At 34.5% G+C, this 16,589-nt stretch overlaps 1 protein-coding gene across 2 annotated transcripts in view; it reads right to left on the reverse strand.

Moving 5' to 3' along the window:
* The window catches only part of LOC111043234 (inositol-trisphosphate 3-kinase homolog), a 205,680-nt gene that overhangs the window by 59,343 nt on the left and 129,748 nt on the right, over positions 1-16,589 (reverse strand). Inside the window, exon 3 of one of the 2 annotated variants that reach the window (XM_039436676.1) lies at positions 945-995. The exons of the other annotated variant lie outside the window; for it this stretch is intronic. Coding sequence (XP_039292610.1) covers positions 945-995 — 51 coding nt within the window. The remainder of the gene's footprint in view (positions 1-944; positions 996-16,589) is intronic. 2 annotated transcript variants of the gene reach the window in all.

Raw genomic sequence — 16,589 nt, forward strand, 5'->3', positions numbered from 1 at the left:
GTGAATTGCTCAATTCGCGGCGTGTAAATCTGTACGCACCTATAGATATATTCTTGGTAAATTCCACACTTTTTCACATACTTTTACGAAGGAATCTTCCGCCTACTTGTTCTATTCTATGAACTCCTAAATAAAACCCGTTATCACATCAGCTGATTGCGGATCTGAAATCGATCAACCGGAGGAAATCTATAGGGGAAAACTATGTTACAGTTCTAAAAATCCGGTTATATTATCTTCAGTGATGGATATTTTTTGCAAGTTATCCTCGTGCAATGTTCATTTTCCTCAAGATAATCCCTTGCAACTACGGGATAGTTTGCATCATGTTTAGAATAGTGATAGAATGAAGGGTAACTTCATGAGATAAGTTGGTAGAGCTCAATATTCAACAATAAAAACTATTTCCCTATGGAACCCATTCGAGATATTATAGGAAAACATAAGTTTTTCATCCTTATGGGATTCACAGTGTCCAACCGTTCAAGTTTGAGGGAACTCATAGATTTTTCAATCAAAGGTGAAAGTTCCATGGAGAAAAAAATTGGAGTTTATAATATTATAAAGAAAATAATTATTGGCTTATACACGTACGGGATAGGAAATTCAAGAATAACACATCATCACGTCTGAACTACTGGACTGATTAACTTGAAATTTTGCATATTGTTTCTTAATTTACCGAGGATGGTTGAAGGCCTCTTTTAAATTCTTCAAGATTTCGATAGGGCAAGTTTTCAGTTTGTCAAGTTTTTAATTAGATCCTTGTGGAGCACGGGTTACCTGTTACTATACAATAAAATTGATAGCATGTAATAGTGTACACGTTAATGATTGATACGACAAATCTTCCAGCTTGATCCATTGCAAGTATGTTGGGCTCATAATAGTCTTTTAAAATTTCAAACACAAAAGCAAATTAGGAAGGATGATATTAAACTTACGGAAACATTAGCGGCAGACAAGATCTTATGCAGTGAAAACTTGGAGTGTACCTGCAAAAAAAAGGTTCTTTAGTTTATTTTCATCCTTGCATTCAGAAATATGGACACTATGGTCATAGAATAAAACAATCTTTATTCTATGAAATAAATTGAAATATCTTAAAATAAACAATCTTAATGTATGAGTTTCTGCTATAGTACAATAGAATATGATCCTCATTCCAGAGAATGAGATTCTAGAGATTAACAGCAAAAGATGAGGAATGCTTTAGAAGACTAACCAGAAGACAGAAAGAATTTACCAATGAGAGATTAACTACTCTTAAACTGCTTCATGATGATGGAAATGCTTTCTTATACTTAAGCTTGTGATTGGTTGAATTCTCTCTTACTCCACTCCCATTGGCTGTTGCCATGACAACTAAACTACTACTCTCTCATTGGTTAGTTGGTTGAATTATCACTCAGTCAACTCCCATATGCAATAATATAGCTCCTCTCTCATTGGTTATCGTTGAAAAAGCAAAATGGCAACTCTGCCATTGTTTTAACTTAATGTTTCTTTCACAATCTCTCCTACTCAACTGCCATTGGCTGAATTCTCTTTTAGTTGACTCCCATTGCCTTCAATCTCTATGGTACTGTCTAATACAAATATTGAATTAAACAGTATATTTACTCTATGAGAGTTATATTTGGGAGAGAAATAGTACAGGCTCAGCCTAGCTTTTTCTCCCTGATCATAATTTTATTATGATGTCAGTATATTGTACAATAAATGAATATGGTACTATGTAACTCTTTAACCGTTAAAATTTCTATACCAGCAATAGAAAAGTGATTATTATTAGAAACCAGTTATAAGAATTACCAATTACCAGAGTACTGTTTGGAATTACAGTGAGAGAAAGCATAGAAAGTAATAACTGAACTACCTAGGCAGTCATGAACACTGACAAACCTGTCATTGACCCTACTTGCAACATGCAACTTGTAATGTCAATGACTGTCTGTTTGGACAGTAGGTTTACAACTATAGTAGTTGCACCACATTGAACAAAAGTTGCCACTACCAACTGGACTACATTTTCATATAGAACTGGCTGCGTTGAACAAGTGTTGCATGCAAGATGCAACCAACTTTCGAAGAACTTTGAAGAGTTGCAATTACATTATGTGTGAGGTAGATAGATCTAGGAGTGTTGCTTAGTATTAAATGGAATTTTCAAATCAAATTAACTGTAACGATAAATATTAGATGATAAACACAAATAACGAGAATTTGAGATACTCCCTCAATTATTGATATCACGCACTTATGAATGACACCCAACTGATATAAAAGTAGTTGCTAATTTGAACTTAACGTTATTTTCAGGTAGAACTATATTATTATGAATTGAACAGAAGTTGTAGCCTATGCAATAATGACATCGAAAATCAAACTTTGACTAAAGATATGATTTACAAAAAGCAATTGTTGAAACTGCAATATGGGCTCAATTTTCAGATGTAACAGGCTTACTATAGTGTTGAACAGAAGTTGCATGGAATAATATTAAGAAGTGGTACCATAACCTTATTCAGATCTGCTCATCAACTATCTAAATTCGGGGGAGAAATAGTATTAGAATTATAAGATCACAATAATTATTAGAAATAGTTTCTGAAATCTCTCTCCCAATAATTATTAGAAAATAGTTATAATTATTAGAAATAGTTTCTGTAATTTCTCTCCCAATAATTATTAGAAAATAGTTATAATTATTAGAAATAGTTTCTGTAATTTCTCTCCCAATAATTGTTTTGATTTTGTGCATGTGTAAAAGAAATAAATGAAATAATGACATTGATAATCAAACTTTGACTATAGATATCATTAACATAATGCTATTGTTGGAACTGCAGTATGTTCTCCATCTTCAGATGCAACAGGATCAGTGTTGAACAGTAGTTACATGCAATGATGACATTGAACTGTATGTAAGTAAGTACAGTAGTAGCGTGCAACGGTCCACTATTCACCGATGCAACAGTAGCAGCAGAACAGGTTCTAGTTTTTATTGGTCAAGTGGACACTCACCGCTGCAGAATGCCTGCCTGTTTCTGCACCCAATTATTCACAAAAAAAAGTTGAAAACTCATAGCTGGCCTCATAGTGATGACGTCAGTGGTCTAAATTGGGGTCTGTGTCACGGCAGCAAAAAGTCGCAGGAAAAGAGGATGCAGACGTGTGAAAGGAGACAGTAGATGACGATGTAGTTGACTGGAGAATTATTATTAGACGACTTATGAAGGAGGAGAGGAGGAGGAGGTGGATGAGAGGAGGTGAGGGAGGAACAGGACGAGAGTATGATAAAGGGGGAGGAAATGAAGTGTGAGAAGTAGGATTAGGTAGGGAAGAAGAAGAGAACATGAGGAGGATGGAAATAAGAAGGAGGAGGTCGAGAAGTATGAAAGAGGAGGAGGAGGAGGAGTAAGAGAAGGAGGAAGAAGGAAAGGCAGAGGATAAGGATGAGGATGTAGAGAAGGTGTAGGATGTGATGATGAAGAAAAAATTGAATTGAATTGAATTGAATCGCTGCCTTTATTAAAAACCTAGAATGGCGAAGTTAGGGCGCAGCCGGCCCTCTATTACACTTAACCCTCCATACAATTCTAAGTTACAACTAAAACAACATCATAAACAATGAACAAAAGTAAAAGAAAACAATAACTTAAAAATGAGAGGATTGAAAGAAGAGGAGGGGGAAAAGGATAAGGGATGGAGAGAGGGATTAGAAAATTGTGAAGACATAGAAAACAATTTGATAAAGAGATTGAAGGATGTGAATAAGGGGGATGAGAAGAAGGTGAAGATGAAGAAAGAAGGAAGATAAAAATAAACACTAGAAAAGAAAAGAATCAAAGAAGAATGTGAAAATGTGGTGATTAAAACTTGAAGAAGAGGAGAGGTTGGAGGTTGAAGAAGTGAGAAAGAGAATGAAGAAGGACGTGGAGAAATGAATAGAGAAGAAGGAGAGATAGAAGAATAGGAATAAAGTGAATGGAGAGAGAGATAAGAAGGTAGAGACTGTGTTGAAGATGAATAAAGATTTTTCTATTCTTTTCTAAGTCGAAAGATGATAATTGATGGGAAGACTTAGTACAAGACTAAAAAACCAAAAAAAAAGAAAATACAAAGCGATGGAGAAGATGAAGAAGATGAATGAAATAATTATGAGCACCATAAATCTATATTATAATAAAGTTGTATCTATGGTATTCAAACTGTATAATATATTAGTTTAGTATATAACTGTATAATATGAAGACATATTTATGTTACAGATGGAATTAAATAGAGAATGCATTTATTCAAATGCTAATTAATATATAATTATTATTGAACGAAAATCCTAAATAAATGCTGCAAATCACCCCGAAGACCTCTGCTACTGCAGACATTGACAACAGGGCTAACAGCTAGATGGAAATTCAATGAGAACTACTATCCAAAAATTAGTTGCCAGCCCGGGAATCGAACCCGGTACCTCCCTATTGCTAGTCAGGAATTGGGGTGATTTGCAGCATTTATTTAGGATTTTCGTTCAATAATAATTACATATTTATGTCTTCAACGCAAATTTTCTATTCTTGGGATATGTGAGTCAGTAGACATTGATAGAAAAATAAAAGAGAAACGTTGCAACCTACGTAAGCAAATGAAATATCCTGTTACACATCCCTAAAATTGTATCAAAGACTCACTCGTGAGTAATGTTGACCTAATCTTCAAGTAGCAGTAATTTTCACGTACAGTAGCAGTAATGGAAATAACCAGATTTATCATATAATTTCACCTACATTCTTAAAACAGGTTTACTCATCATTCAGTTCTAACATTTCTGAAATTGAACAAGGTAGGTGCTGTATTGGAATATTTGGACGAAATTTACTAGAATTACGAGTAATATTTCAAAATTTGTTATTTTCATTAGATTTAGAAACTTGTACATTGTGAAAGGGTGATAAGGTTGAATGAACCTAAAATTTTGAGTTCCTACCTATTTCAAATCATAGACGAAAGAATTGGAGCTATATGTAAGTACTGAAGATTATTTATCTCATATTATGAAAAATTTAATATTGACGAGAAATCAAACTATCTTAATATATGTACACCATATTTAATATAATGTTTTGGAAAATTCTGAGATTAATCGTCACTATTCATATGAATTGTCAGTATTGTCACAGAAAACCGATCATATAGTTCATAATTTTTTTGAAAAATTCTGTATTTTATATTGACGAGAAAGTAAATTATCACATACCATAATTCATATACTTTTCTGAGAAATCCTACAAAACTGTCACTATTAAACAAATTTATTTTCTATTTTAGATAGAAGAACTCTATAGGCACTCAACACTATGAGATAGGGAAGAAGACATCTGAAAAATTATACAACTCCTCAATTATTCCTCCATTTGGCTTTCTGTCGATAAAAACTCATCAGCCAAGAAAACTGTCGGTGAAAAAGTGAAAACTATTTCAGGTATGCAACAAATTGAGGAAGCTGTCGCAATTAGTTGACAATCAAACACAGATTCACAGCACTTTTGATATCATCAATTTTTTCCTCACAACAATTTTCCACAATTTTAGAATGTTGTAGCGTCATTACCTTCCCGTTTGCGCTAGTGAATGTTCAAAAAATGCGTCGAGCAATAAATTAATGTCAAAATATCAAGTTTAAGATGATAATTATGATTGACTTGAAAAATGCTAGTAAATTCTGAAATAGATGTTGCATTGACCTTCAATTTAATCGACAAAAACGGATGTTTGGAAGGATGATACTATTCTAGTTTTAAGCTCTAATGATATAATTCATCCATTGATTCAACGAATCATTTCTTGAAGGAAGTTGAAAATAGAATTGATAGAAATAGGAAACGAAAACTTAAGTAGAATTACAGATTCAACCACATAGAATCATAGATCACTAATGTTTAGTTGGTCTATGGTAGTACGGCTGGGTTTAGAGCAAACGAGCATAAATCTAGAGTACGAATTCTGGAGCATAAAACACATAGAAACAGCCCGACATATGAGAAGTATGATTAATAAATTATGTCTCAAAAAGTGTATTAATCCAATGTTAGTTCGCATGATTTTAGAGCTTTTAAACCAGCTTTATCCAGTTTTTTATTAATCTTTGTTCAGAACAAGCTTTCGATCGTTTGGTCAGTGAATATGTTGTACAATATTTACTATTAATAAAAACAATATGAAACTTTAAGGGCCGGTTTCCGAGCTCGGGATTTAGCTAAGTCCTAGACTTTAAAAAGCTGGAGTCAGAAAATTGGGTTTCCAAAACGGGGCGTAACCGCAGCTTTTATAACAGTAGTCGTAGTTTTTATTTTCTCATTTCAATAATATTGGAAATGTTTTTCCTGGACAAAATTATACAATCCTAAATAATTCAAAATAGCTGAAACTTTACACCATTTTCTTTTTATTTTATTTTGTGTTCTATTTTCTAGTTTTTCGAAATTTAATTCAATCGAGACTATGACAATGACTGAGACTACACCCCGTTTTGGAAACCCAATTTTCTGACTCCAGCTGTTTTAAGTCTAGGACGTAGCTAAATCCCGAGCTCGGAAACCGGCCCTTAAATGTTTCAATAAGAGGGTACTACAAGTTTTATATTGTTTTTATTAATTTGAGAGAGTAGCGCATATAAGTGAAGTGTTTTTAATATTTACTATGTTTACAATTTTTATATTTACTAATCAATATTTAATATGTAAGATATATACGATATTGGTCAGTTTATGTACCACCCAAAACTCCAAATTTCATTTTGATCATTATAACCGGTCTTCAGTTTGAAACAAAATGCAGTTATGTCTCAATTTTGGACAAAGACAGATTCAACCTAATCTAATTCGACAAAAACAGTTAGAAGAAACAAATCTTCCAACAGCTACCCATCTTTGTCTTATAATCCTGGATTTGAAGCTGGATAACACCAAATTTTCCCCCAAACAAAAGTGGCTCCCAATCAAGTTAGCAGCAGAACCACTGATTGCAATCCCGTGTATAATGGGGACATTTGTGTGCCGGCAGACAGCTCCACTTCTAACTGTCATCAGTGATTGAATCTAAAGCATTCTACTTATTTACAATGAATGCTGTCTTTTTCTCAACTAAATCAGAGACGACACTTTTCAAAATAGGAAGCGTAAATACAATTTAAACTGTCAGCATTAGTTAAATTAGAAATATTCATGTTATTCACAAGGAATTCTCTGACAGTTTCTCAACTAAACCACAGACGACATTTTTAAAATAGGAAGCAGTTATACACTTCTTCAATTGTCAACATTCCTCATAAACAACATGAATGCTTCCCATTTATCGAATGCTGACAGTTTGTAGTGAAAGTCGCAGCTAACTGACATGTTGTGTGCAGTAGGTTTCTCAATACAGGCTGACGGATTGACGTCAGTAGACAGTAGATTGTTTCACAATACTCTAGTTGGCCTTTTAGGATTACGCACTGCTGTAGTTTACTGGAGCTATTCATATAATATAGCGTGGATCTATAATGTGGATGTAACCTATAGGCTAGAGGTTGCACTGAAGAAAGTGTTCACATAAATATTCTAGGTTGAAACTCCACAGAGTTTTTCTCTGTTCAAATATTCAAGAGAATATAACAAATATTCAAGAGAATATAACAAATATTCAAGAGAATATAACAAATATTCAAGAGAATATAACAAATATTCAAGAGAATATAACAAATATTCTAGAGAGAAACTCCAGCTATAGCGCGAGGTGATTTGATACTATTTAAATAATGGATAATACGCAAAATACGCAAAAATTAGTGCCATCGCATTGAGGGATATTCTTCACACACTGAATCACACACTATTCTAAATGGTTGTATCTTGCTTTATTGTAATCCAGTGTGCCTATCACGAGTTTTGGAAAATAAATTTGAACTTGACGGTTGGGAGATCTTTCTTGTGGAGTTTGATGATGATATGCCTGCTGCTTAGCTACCCATTTGGGTGTGTTCACACATAGAGCGATCAGGCGTTCCGAGTTCCAGCGGTATTAAGAGGGATGATTATATACATGGATATGAGGATATCTCTATTTTATATATATATGTTGATATATATAATTGTAATCCTATAATATCATCTATATCTATATCCTCCTAAGACCGCTTTGACCGCTCTCTGTTCGCATGCACCCTAAGTTCCAAAGTAACCTAAGAAATTAAAGAGAGGCTTGATGAGTCATCGGCTACCTTGGAGCCCCTGGCAGTAACACAGCGTGCAATTATTAAAAACTGCCTGAACAGGAATAGTCGCTACCCAACGGAGTTAGTTTATCAGGAATTCCATGTATTGGATATCAGACAGATTTATATTAAAGTTTTAGTAATTTTCATCTGGCATAATGAAAATACAATTTTCATTTTATCAAACCACATTTACAATACCAGACACCAAAATAACATTGGCATTGTGCAGCCACGCCTGCTAAATAATTGTACCAGGACTAACAGCCACTATCTATGTCACATTCTGTACAGGAATATCCCAAACCATCTGAAGCAAATGGAAAATGTTGTCAGCATTAGCACCTTTAAATGCTACCTTAAAAGGTGGCTGTTTGAATTGGTAGGGACCCGCATCGCGGCTCATACAATCCGCCTATATCCATTGAACATCACCCCTGGTTGTGGGTGTTCGTCTGGATATGCAGGACTCTGTATGCCTCTTAAAATTAGTCAGTTTTTTCTTTTTTTCAGTACCATATATATATATATATATATATATATATATATATATATATATATATTATATATATATATTTTTTTTTTTTTTAACTACAGAAATTTGGGTTCAACAACATTGAATGCTCTCCAAATCCTCTAAAGATGCTTTTTTATTTACTCTACTTTACTTATTCTATTGTTTTTGTTGTTTTTTTATTGTAAATCTTCAACTGTCAGGTTGTTATAATGCAGTTCACGGTGCTCATTCCCCACACCCAGACTTGTTGTCTTTGTGGGGAATATTCACTATTTATCTAATGTTTCTACTGCTATATTACTTTTTTTTGTGAATAAAGATCATTTGAATTTGAATTTGAATTTGAGTAATGCAGATTCAAGGACTTGCAGGATCAGGTGGGTTTCGAACCACTGGCAGGTGACGAATCAATCGATCACCTTTGATGAAAGAACAACGAAAAGGAGAAGTGAGAAGAAGAAGAAGAAGAGTAGAAAAAATAGAAGGAAAAAATAAATAATAAGAAGAAGAAAAAGAGGAGGAGGAGAAGTAGGAAAAGCAATACTTTCCTTACCTATGATAAGGGCAAGGAAAGTAAAAAAGGAGAAGAATAAAAAAGAAGAATAAGCGGAATTAATCACCATCACTGAAGTTATTTCTGTATTTTGTTCGTGATACAGAGTTACACTTTCGCGCATCATTGATCCAAAATGAAAACCACTCCAGCAGTTTCTAGAATCGACTAGACCCATCACCCCACACTTGTCATACACCTGCTTCAGATAGTCTACGTGTTAAACGTCACATCTCGTATAGAGGGTCCCGGATTCTCCACGCTACACGCGCCACAGAACAATACTCAAAGTAGGTCTCTCCCGACTGCACTGGTAGCTATCGATATAGAGCTTATAGATGCTGGAGTTATAGATAGAGTGGTTATAGATGCAGTGGTTATAGAGAGAGTAGTTATAGATAGCATGCAAGAGGAGAAGTGAGCCAGAACAACGGACATTATCATAATAGTTGGTTATTAGTTAGGCTCGCTTGAATGACGTTGGTCGTTACTATAGTAATGAGAAGGATGTACAGGAGGATATGGGAAAGAAAGCCGGAAAATGTATTTCAGGACAGTCACTCTATTCTTCTGTGTTTTCTGAATAGCCGGGAGGAAATTAAGTAGAAGAAGAGAGAATAGACAAGAAGAGAAGGAGTAGAAAATACTAAAGGATAGGTAAAAGAATGAATTGAATCGCTTCATTTTAAAGCTAGGAGAGCGAAGATAGGGTGCAGCCAGCCCTCTCTTACACTGAACTTTCCAAATGGTTAGATATTGTGATGAATCTTTCAAATAGATCTCATGAAAAGAGAGAAAAATTGTGATTACCTTTTAAAATGAAAGAATTTGCTAAAGGAATAGTTAGCGTCCGAGCGATAAAGCTTACTTATCAATAACTGTATATTTGATAAGAGTACCGTTCTGTACTGAATATTTTTCTAGGAAAATTATTCAATAAAATTATAATTATTTTGCGAATGAAGCACAAATTATTTATGAATCGCTCACTAATTTTGAGGTTACACTTTGTTTACTATCGATCAGATGTTTTTAAAACAGTTCGAACGCAGCTGACTAATTCAAAGTATTGTCAAATGTCACGCTGGCTTCACGTAAGATATAATACAATCTCTAAAAATTAAAACTATCCATAAAGGATCAAGAATTTCAAATAAAAAAAAAAATAAAATATATGTGTTATCATTGAAATTATTTATTATTTAAGAAATTATATTATATGTCAGGTCTTATTGTAACTAAATAGGTCATAGCATGAAATTATATTATTGATAAAATGGCAGAAATTATTTATAACAATCTCAAACCTAATAAAAATTGTACAAGAATATTAATTTATTAATAATTTAATTCAACTGAACCACATGGTAATTAAATCTCTATGGCAGGTCTAAGCCAATCACAGTGCATAGAAATAGCACCAAGAAGGTGATCGTTTGAAAGCAACACATGTTAATCTATTATCAGACAACAACCCTGCCTTATCAGTTACACTAGCACATGTACATTGTATGAGAGGAACTATGTCTATAAGATTAAGCAGTTCTAAGAATTACATAAATTAAATTATTATTGTAATTAAAGGAATTGTATTCTACTGCTTGCCACTGACGTCATGTTTACGTCACAAGCGTTCTACCAATGGCAAATTTTTATGCAAATTATTACATTGAGATTCTGAGAAGCAAGGTCTAGCCTAAAAGCTTAGAGAAAAGAGCAGCACTTCCCTTTTGAAATCCTCACCGTGCAGATCTCTTTTTATAGTTACCAAAGACCCATTTGTGAAAATTTCTTGTTCGATTTTAAATGTTCTATTTGTGAGCCGATATTTTAGGCCAATTTATTTGTTATTTGTAAATTTCTGTTTTCATCAATCGATAAATTAAAAGCTTAAAGTAAATTATCCCTTAATTAATTCAGTGAAGGAGATATTTAAATCAAAATTCCCCACGTGCTGAAACCGAAGCCTGGATTGCCGCCGATCAAACGATTTTTGATCTAAAGAAGAAAACCACGACCGCCAAGGAAATTCACGTGAGTTATAAGTTTTAAAAGGGGCCCCAATCTACGCTTCGAAAAATATTTCAGTGCAGAAACATACATTTTTTCTTCGTTAAACTATTGGCCTCGCCGACAAGCGCTTTTAGTTATTAAGAGCCTAAAATTTATTCAATATTTAATTCATACGAACTTGTAGTTGATTAGCTATCCTCCGCTGCCTGAACCACGACCCCGAACATTTTTAAAAATATTTTATAATTCATTTTTTCACTATTTTTTCAAAACTGTTCAACTTTATCAATTGTAAAATTCTGTCGAATCACGCATGGTATCATGCAAGTACAAGAACATTTTTAACTCCTTTTGTTAATGCTAAATTATTATCAACCTGTAAATCAAATTCTGAACCTGCACTGTATGATTACATATTTTATTATAATATATTTCAGTTTTGTTAATTCGCTTTCTGAGTTCGATTATTTCTTAAGCCTGTCAATTATTGTGTCTGATACGTTCTATATCATCAAGAACCGATCGAATACGATCATTGAAATAATTGAATTAAGCTGGATATTGGAACAGGTCTAAGTGGATGTAGCGAGTGGGGTCAGATCGAGATATTTATTCTTTGTCCTTACCTGCTCATATATCAGCTTTTATCTGTTACCTACCTCGACTTAGGAGCGAACGCATCAATTGTACAGCAGTGGCAACCATAGATCATATAAATTCCTACATTAGAGCTTAAAACCCGACAAGACTCTGTTCTCGAAATATATTCTGAACGATATTTGGTTCAAATACCGTATTTTAATCCTTCAGAACTTATTAGAGACACAGTCCCGTAAATTATCTACATCGGGATTTTTGCTCGACCTGTATGATTTTGTATGCTCATTCTTCACAGGTAATAATTTTAAGGTATCCGTATTCAGTGTTTAGCGATCGCTACACTGCTTATAAAAAATTTCATCATTATACAATTTGTCATTAGAGGAATCAAGGGTGAGCGAGCGTTTAGGCCTCCCGCGATTCCGACAATTGTATTGAGTCTTGTGGTGAGTCAATCAGTCTGGTGTTCACCCAGCGTCCACGCACGCAATTACAAAATTTATAGCCGCTACACCATTGACTCAGTACAAGATTCACTCTACATGTGTGAAGCCATCAAATACCGCACCACATGATTTTGCCGGCCCAACGTGAGGCATTTAGATTCAGCACCACATGATTTGGCGCCCAACAGTGATAGGCATTGAAGAGGTGGATAATCGACTACGAGGATTATTTAGTTGCTCAGTATACTATAGCGCTGACAACGGGAAAATTTTTTGAAAAATTTATGGTTGTGAATTTTTTCGAATTTGATATTGACTGTTCACTGTTATATAAAATAACAAGAAGTACCATACCCAATTTTTGAACGGAAAAGAAATTTATCGATTGATGAATTTTTAGAGAAAAAATCGAACTCAGAATTTTATTATCGTGTTATTCGAAAATTGGTCATACTATAAGTCATAGGTTTAAGAAATACCATAAGAAAGGTCATATTATTTGAAGAATATTAGGTCTATATTGAAACAATTTATAAAAATTTACAGAAAAGAGGATTGAAGTTATTTACATTTTTAAAAGTTTTTAAAACATAAAGAGGGAAGTAAAATTAAATCACGGATATATTGCGGAATAATTCAAACAAAACACTGCCCCTTTTATATAAAATTGTGCAAAGAACACTAGCCTATATATTGAATTGCGGCAAGAAATTATAAAAGTAAGATATTTATAATAATAGTAATAATAAATTATAAGAGGCGTACCTGTATTACCGCATAAGTGTTCACTGTGTATCCTGTATGTTCGTGTCATTTTTATGTTAACGATATTGCTAACTTGACTCATTTTATCACTGAGCACATTGTTAAACCACTTTTTCTGTATTTCACTCACTACGAAGCTATAGCAATTTCTATTGGATTTCTTATTAATTATTTTGTATATCTCAACACTTTCACGTTTTTTATTCACCGCACACGTTCGTCGCATTATTTTCTCACAAACCATGGCAGGAAACGACCAGGTCAATCCAAGTCTGTCGGACACCGAAGACATCTCACCCGATTGTTCGCCGCCATCCGCATCTGCCACCGCATCCGCCGATTTCCATCCCAATGTACTGGATGATTTATCTTCGACACAGGTGGAGGAGAGCTGCATCCTAGTGGAAGATCCGTCGGCAGCCCAAGAGCCGGAGGACGAAACATCGGGAGAGCATACGGACGACGACGCCCCAGAAACAGGAACTCCTGTTTCTCGTACCGTTGCTCGGATGAAGAACCAGCGGATGACCGTTAGATGTACACCCGATCCCGCCATGGATATGGACACCCTCCTGAAAGCAATAACCAAGATGAATGAGAAAACAAATGAAGCAATAAACAACTTAAAAGAAGACAACAAACAAACAAAGGAAGAATTAAAAGAAGACAATAAACAAGCAAAGGAAGAATTAAAGAAGGAAATTCAAGAGGTAAAGAAAGACAACAAACAAACCAATGAAGCAATAAACAAGCTGAATAAAGAAGTTCAAGAAGCAAAGAAGACGAATGAACAGGGTTTGGAGAAATTGAGTCAGCGGATGGATGGAGCATTCCGTGACACAGATAAAACCATCAAAAATTAGCTGAGTGTCTGGATAAATCAATTTTAGAAACAAATAACCGATTGGATAGGATATCCGAAGATATGCATATGGGAAAAATCAACGTCGAAGTCAGCATTAAAAACATATACATGTGGAGACGGATACAATAAAGGTGGTTAAAGTCAAACAAGCAAGCGAACATGACACATGTATGGAAGGCCAACCTACCGAGAGTATTAATACCGAAGTCGCGCTGCACCCCGCAGAACGCCGAGAGGGACCAGCCGACATCACCCGCCAGGCCGAGGACGACATCCATCAGGTAGAGGGACAGCCCGTACCACCGCGCGCTGGACACCAGGAGTCCAAGGACGTTGCCCGCCGCGTAGAAGAGCAGCCCGGACCGCCGACCGCCCACATCACCGTCCATCCACCGAGGACAGCGCCTGCAACATATAAACCCAGCATTCATGAAGATAGTCACCTAAACAATAGAAATGAAACAGAAACCCACAACAAATTGAAATCACAACTGAAAATAAAAACCTCTAAATCAAAACAGCACACAAGTAAAATAGCAGCTCCACAAAAAAGAAAAATGGTCTCAAGAAAAATTTTGTCTACACCGCCGTCATGTTAGGCTAAAATCTTACATCACGATTCCCACCAACATGCAAGGAAAAAGGAAGACGATATCCAGAAGAACCTACAACCACCGCAGTCATGTCCGGTTAAAATCAAGTAGACTGTACACCGGCATGCAAAAAAGGAAAATATCATTTGGAAAGACACACAGACACCACCGGCATGTCAGATTTAAGGATATCAAACTGCATGTCACCGGCCGACAAAAGAGGAAATGCGTTTATAAGAAATGATTTACACCACCGGCACATTCGTTTTAAGCCAAGTTTGATAAAACAGACAGTCACAAATCGGAATTGGACCTTGAATAACACCGGAATCAAATTTAGATGGGGGCTTGAGGAAGAAATAATTTTTCAATCAACTAGAAACTACATTTGTGGAATACACCAATTATCAAACTTCTTCATAGTCACAGCCTACCCATTGAATCACATCTTTGCAAACTAGCATCTTTCTACTACAGCCTAATCCATCAACATAACCTAAACTTCGCCGCATCTCAGCTAATAAGGAAATATTATTAATTCACATCAAATGAAGAAATTATTATCAACTTTAAGTCAAGAAAACAAAACTGAAAACAACTCTAAAAATTACCAACCTAATCAAGCCATCTGCCTCATGTCAGAGTCATCACCGAAACAATCGCCTGGTATCATCTGCACAACTGAAAAATAGAAACAAGAATTATATTATCCACAGAAAATAATTATAAATTAGAAATAACATGAAGTTAGTAGTGAATAGGAGGAAAGAAAATAAACAAAGTTTATTTGAAAAAATGTGTAAATCTAACCTTGAAATACAGAATCGATAGAAAAAATCTATTCAGAACCAACGCCTGTTCGATAATTTTCTTCGTCCCACCAACCAATGTGTACGAAATCCTAGAGTCAATGTTAATGGAATCAAAGCAATATCGTTAGTTAATTATTGTAACCTATTATTTAATGTAGAATTATAAGTAAAAAACGCAACCAAAAATATATATTTATGTTAATTTGCACGAAATGCGCATGTTCTGTGTCATATAAATGTGTTGCTAAAAAAGCTAAAAAGAAAATGAAATTCTTACCTTCAAATGTGAAATTTATTACTGTTGCATCAAAAGATCATGAATTGTAATTCAAATTGATAAATATAATCTTAAGGACTTAATATTTGTAACCAACATTGATAAAAATCAAGAAAGCCATTTCAAGTGTAACCCCGTTTGTACACAACGTACTAAGCGCAAATAAGGAATTGCTCGAGTCAAACGGTAGACGATTGTCAAGTCACCGAAGTAAAATCACACTCTCACCCAATTTATGTAAAAGCCAAACCAAAGAGTCGAAACTTGTAATAACTATGAAAAAATGATGAAAGTCTATATTTGTTGCAAATACTGTTCGAATCTTAAGAAGTAATATGTGAAATTTTGTATATTTGTTATAGTTATGGGTCTGCTCATAAGCCACCCGTGAATGGAAGTTGTGGAGTTGTTTTAATGAAGGATCCAAAGAGACCTCATTAATTATTGTATTTCGATTGTATCCAATGGAAGGAACAATCAATTATTTATTTTCTCGTAGCCAAAAGTGCACGATATATTGTTTTTAGTGTTAAGTGTTGAGTTTTCGTAGAAGTAAGGAGATGAAATAGTGTATTCATCACAATATCGGATTTTTCAAATAGTCATTGTTTCGACTCGTCTCCCAATTACCTATTTAAAATATCCTGGGGGCTTTTGTGTGATGAATCTTTCAAATAGATCTCATGAAAAGAGAGAAAAATTGTGATTACCTTTTAAAATGAAAGAATTTGCTAAAGGAATAGTTAGCGACCGAGCGATAAAGCTTACTTATCAATAACTGTATATTTGATAAGAGTACCGTTCTGTACTGAATATTTTTCTAGGAAAATTATTCAATAAAATTATAATTATTTTGCGAATGAAGCACAAATTATTTATGAATCGCTCACT

This window comes from Nilaparvata lugens, chromosome 10, assembly GCF_014356525.2.
Source record: "Nilaparvata lugens isolate BPH chromosome 10, ASM1435652v1, whole genome shotgun sequence".
Taxonomy (NCBI): Eukaryota; Metazoa; Arthropoda; class Insecta; order Hemiptera; family Delphacidae; genus Nilaparvata; species Nilaparvata lugens.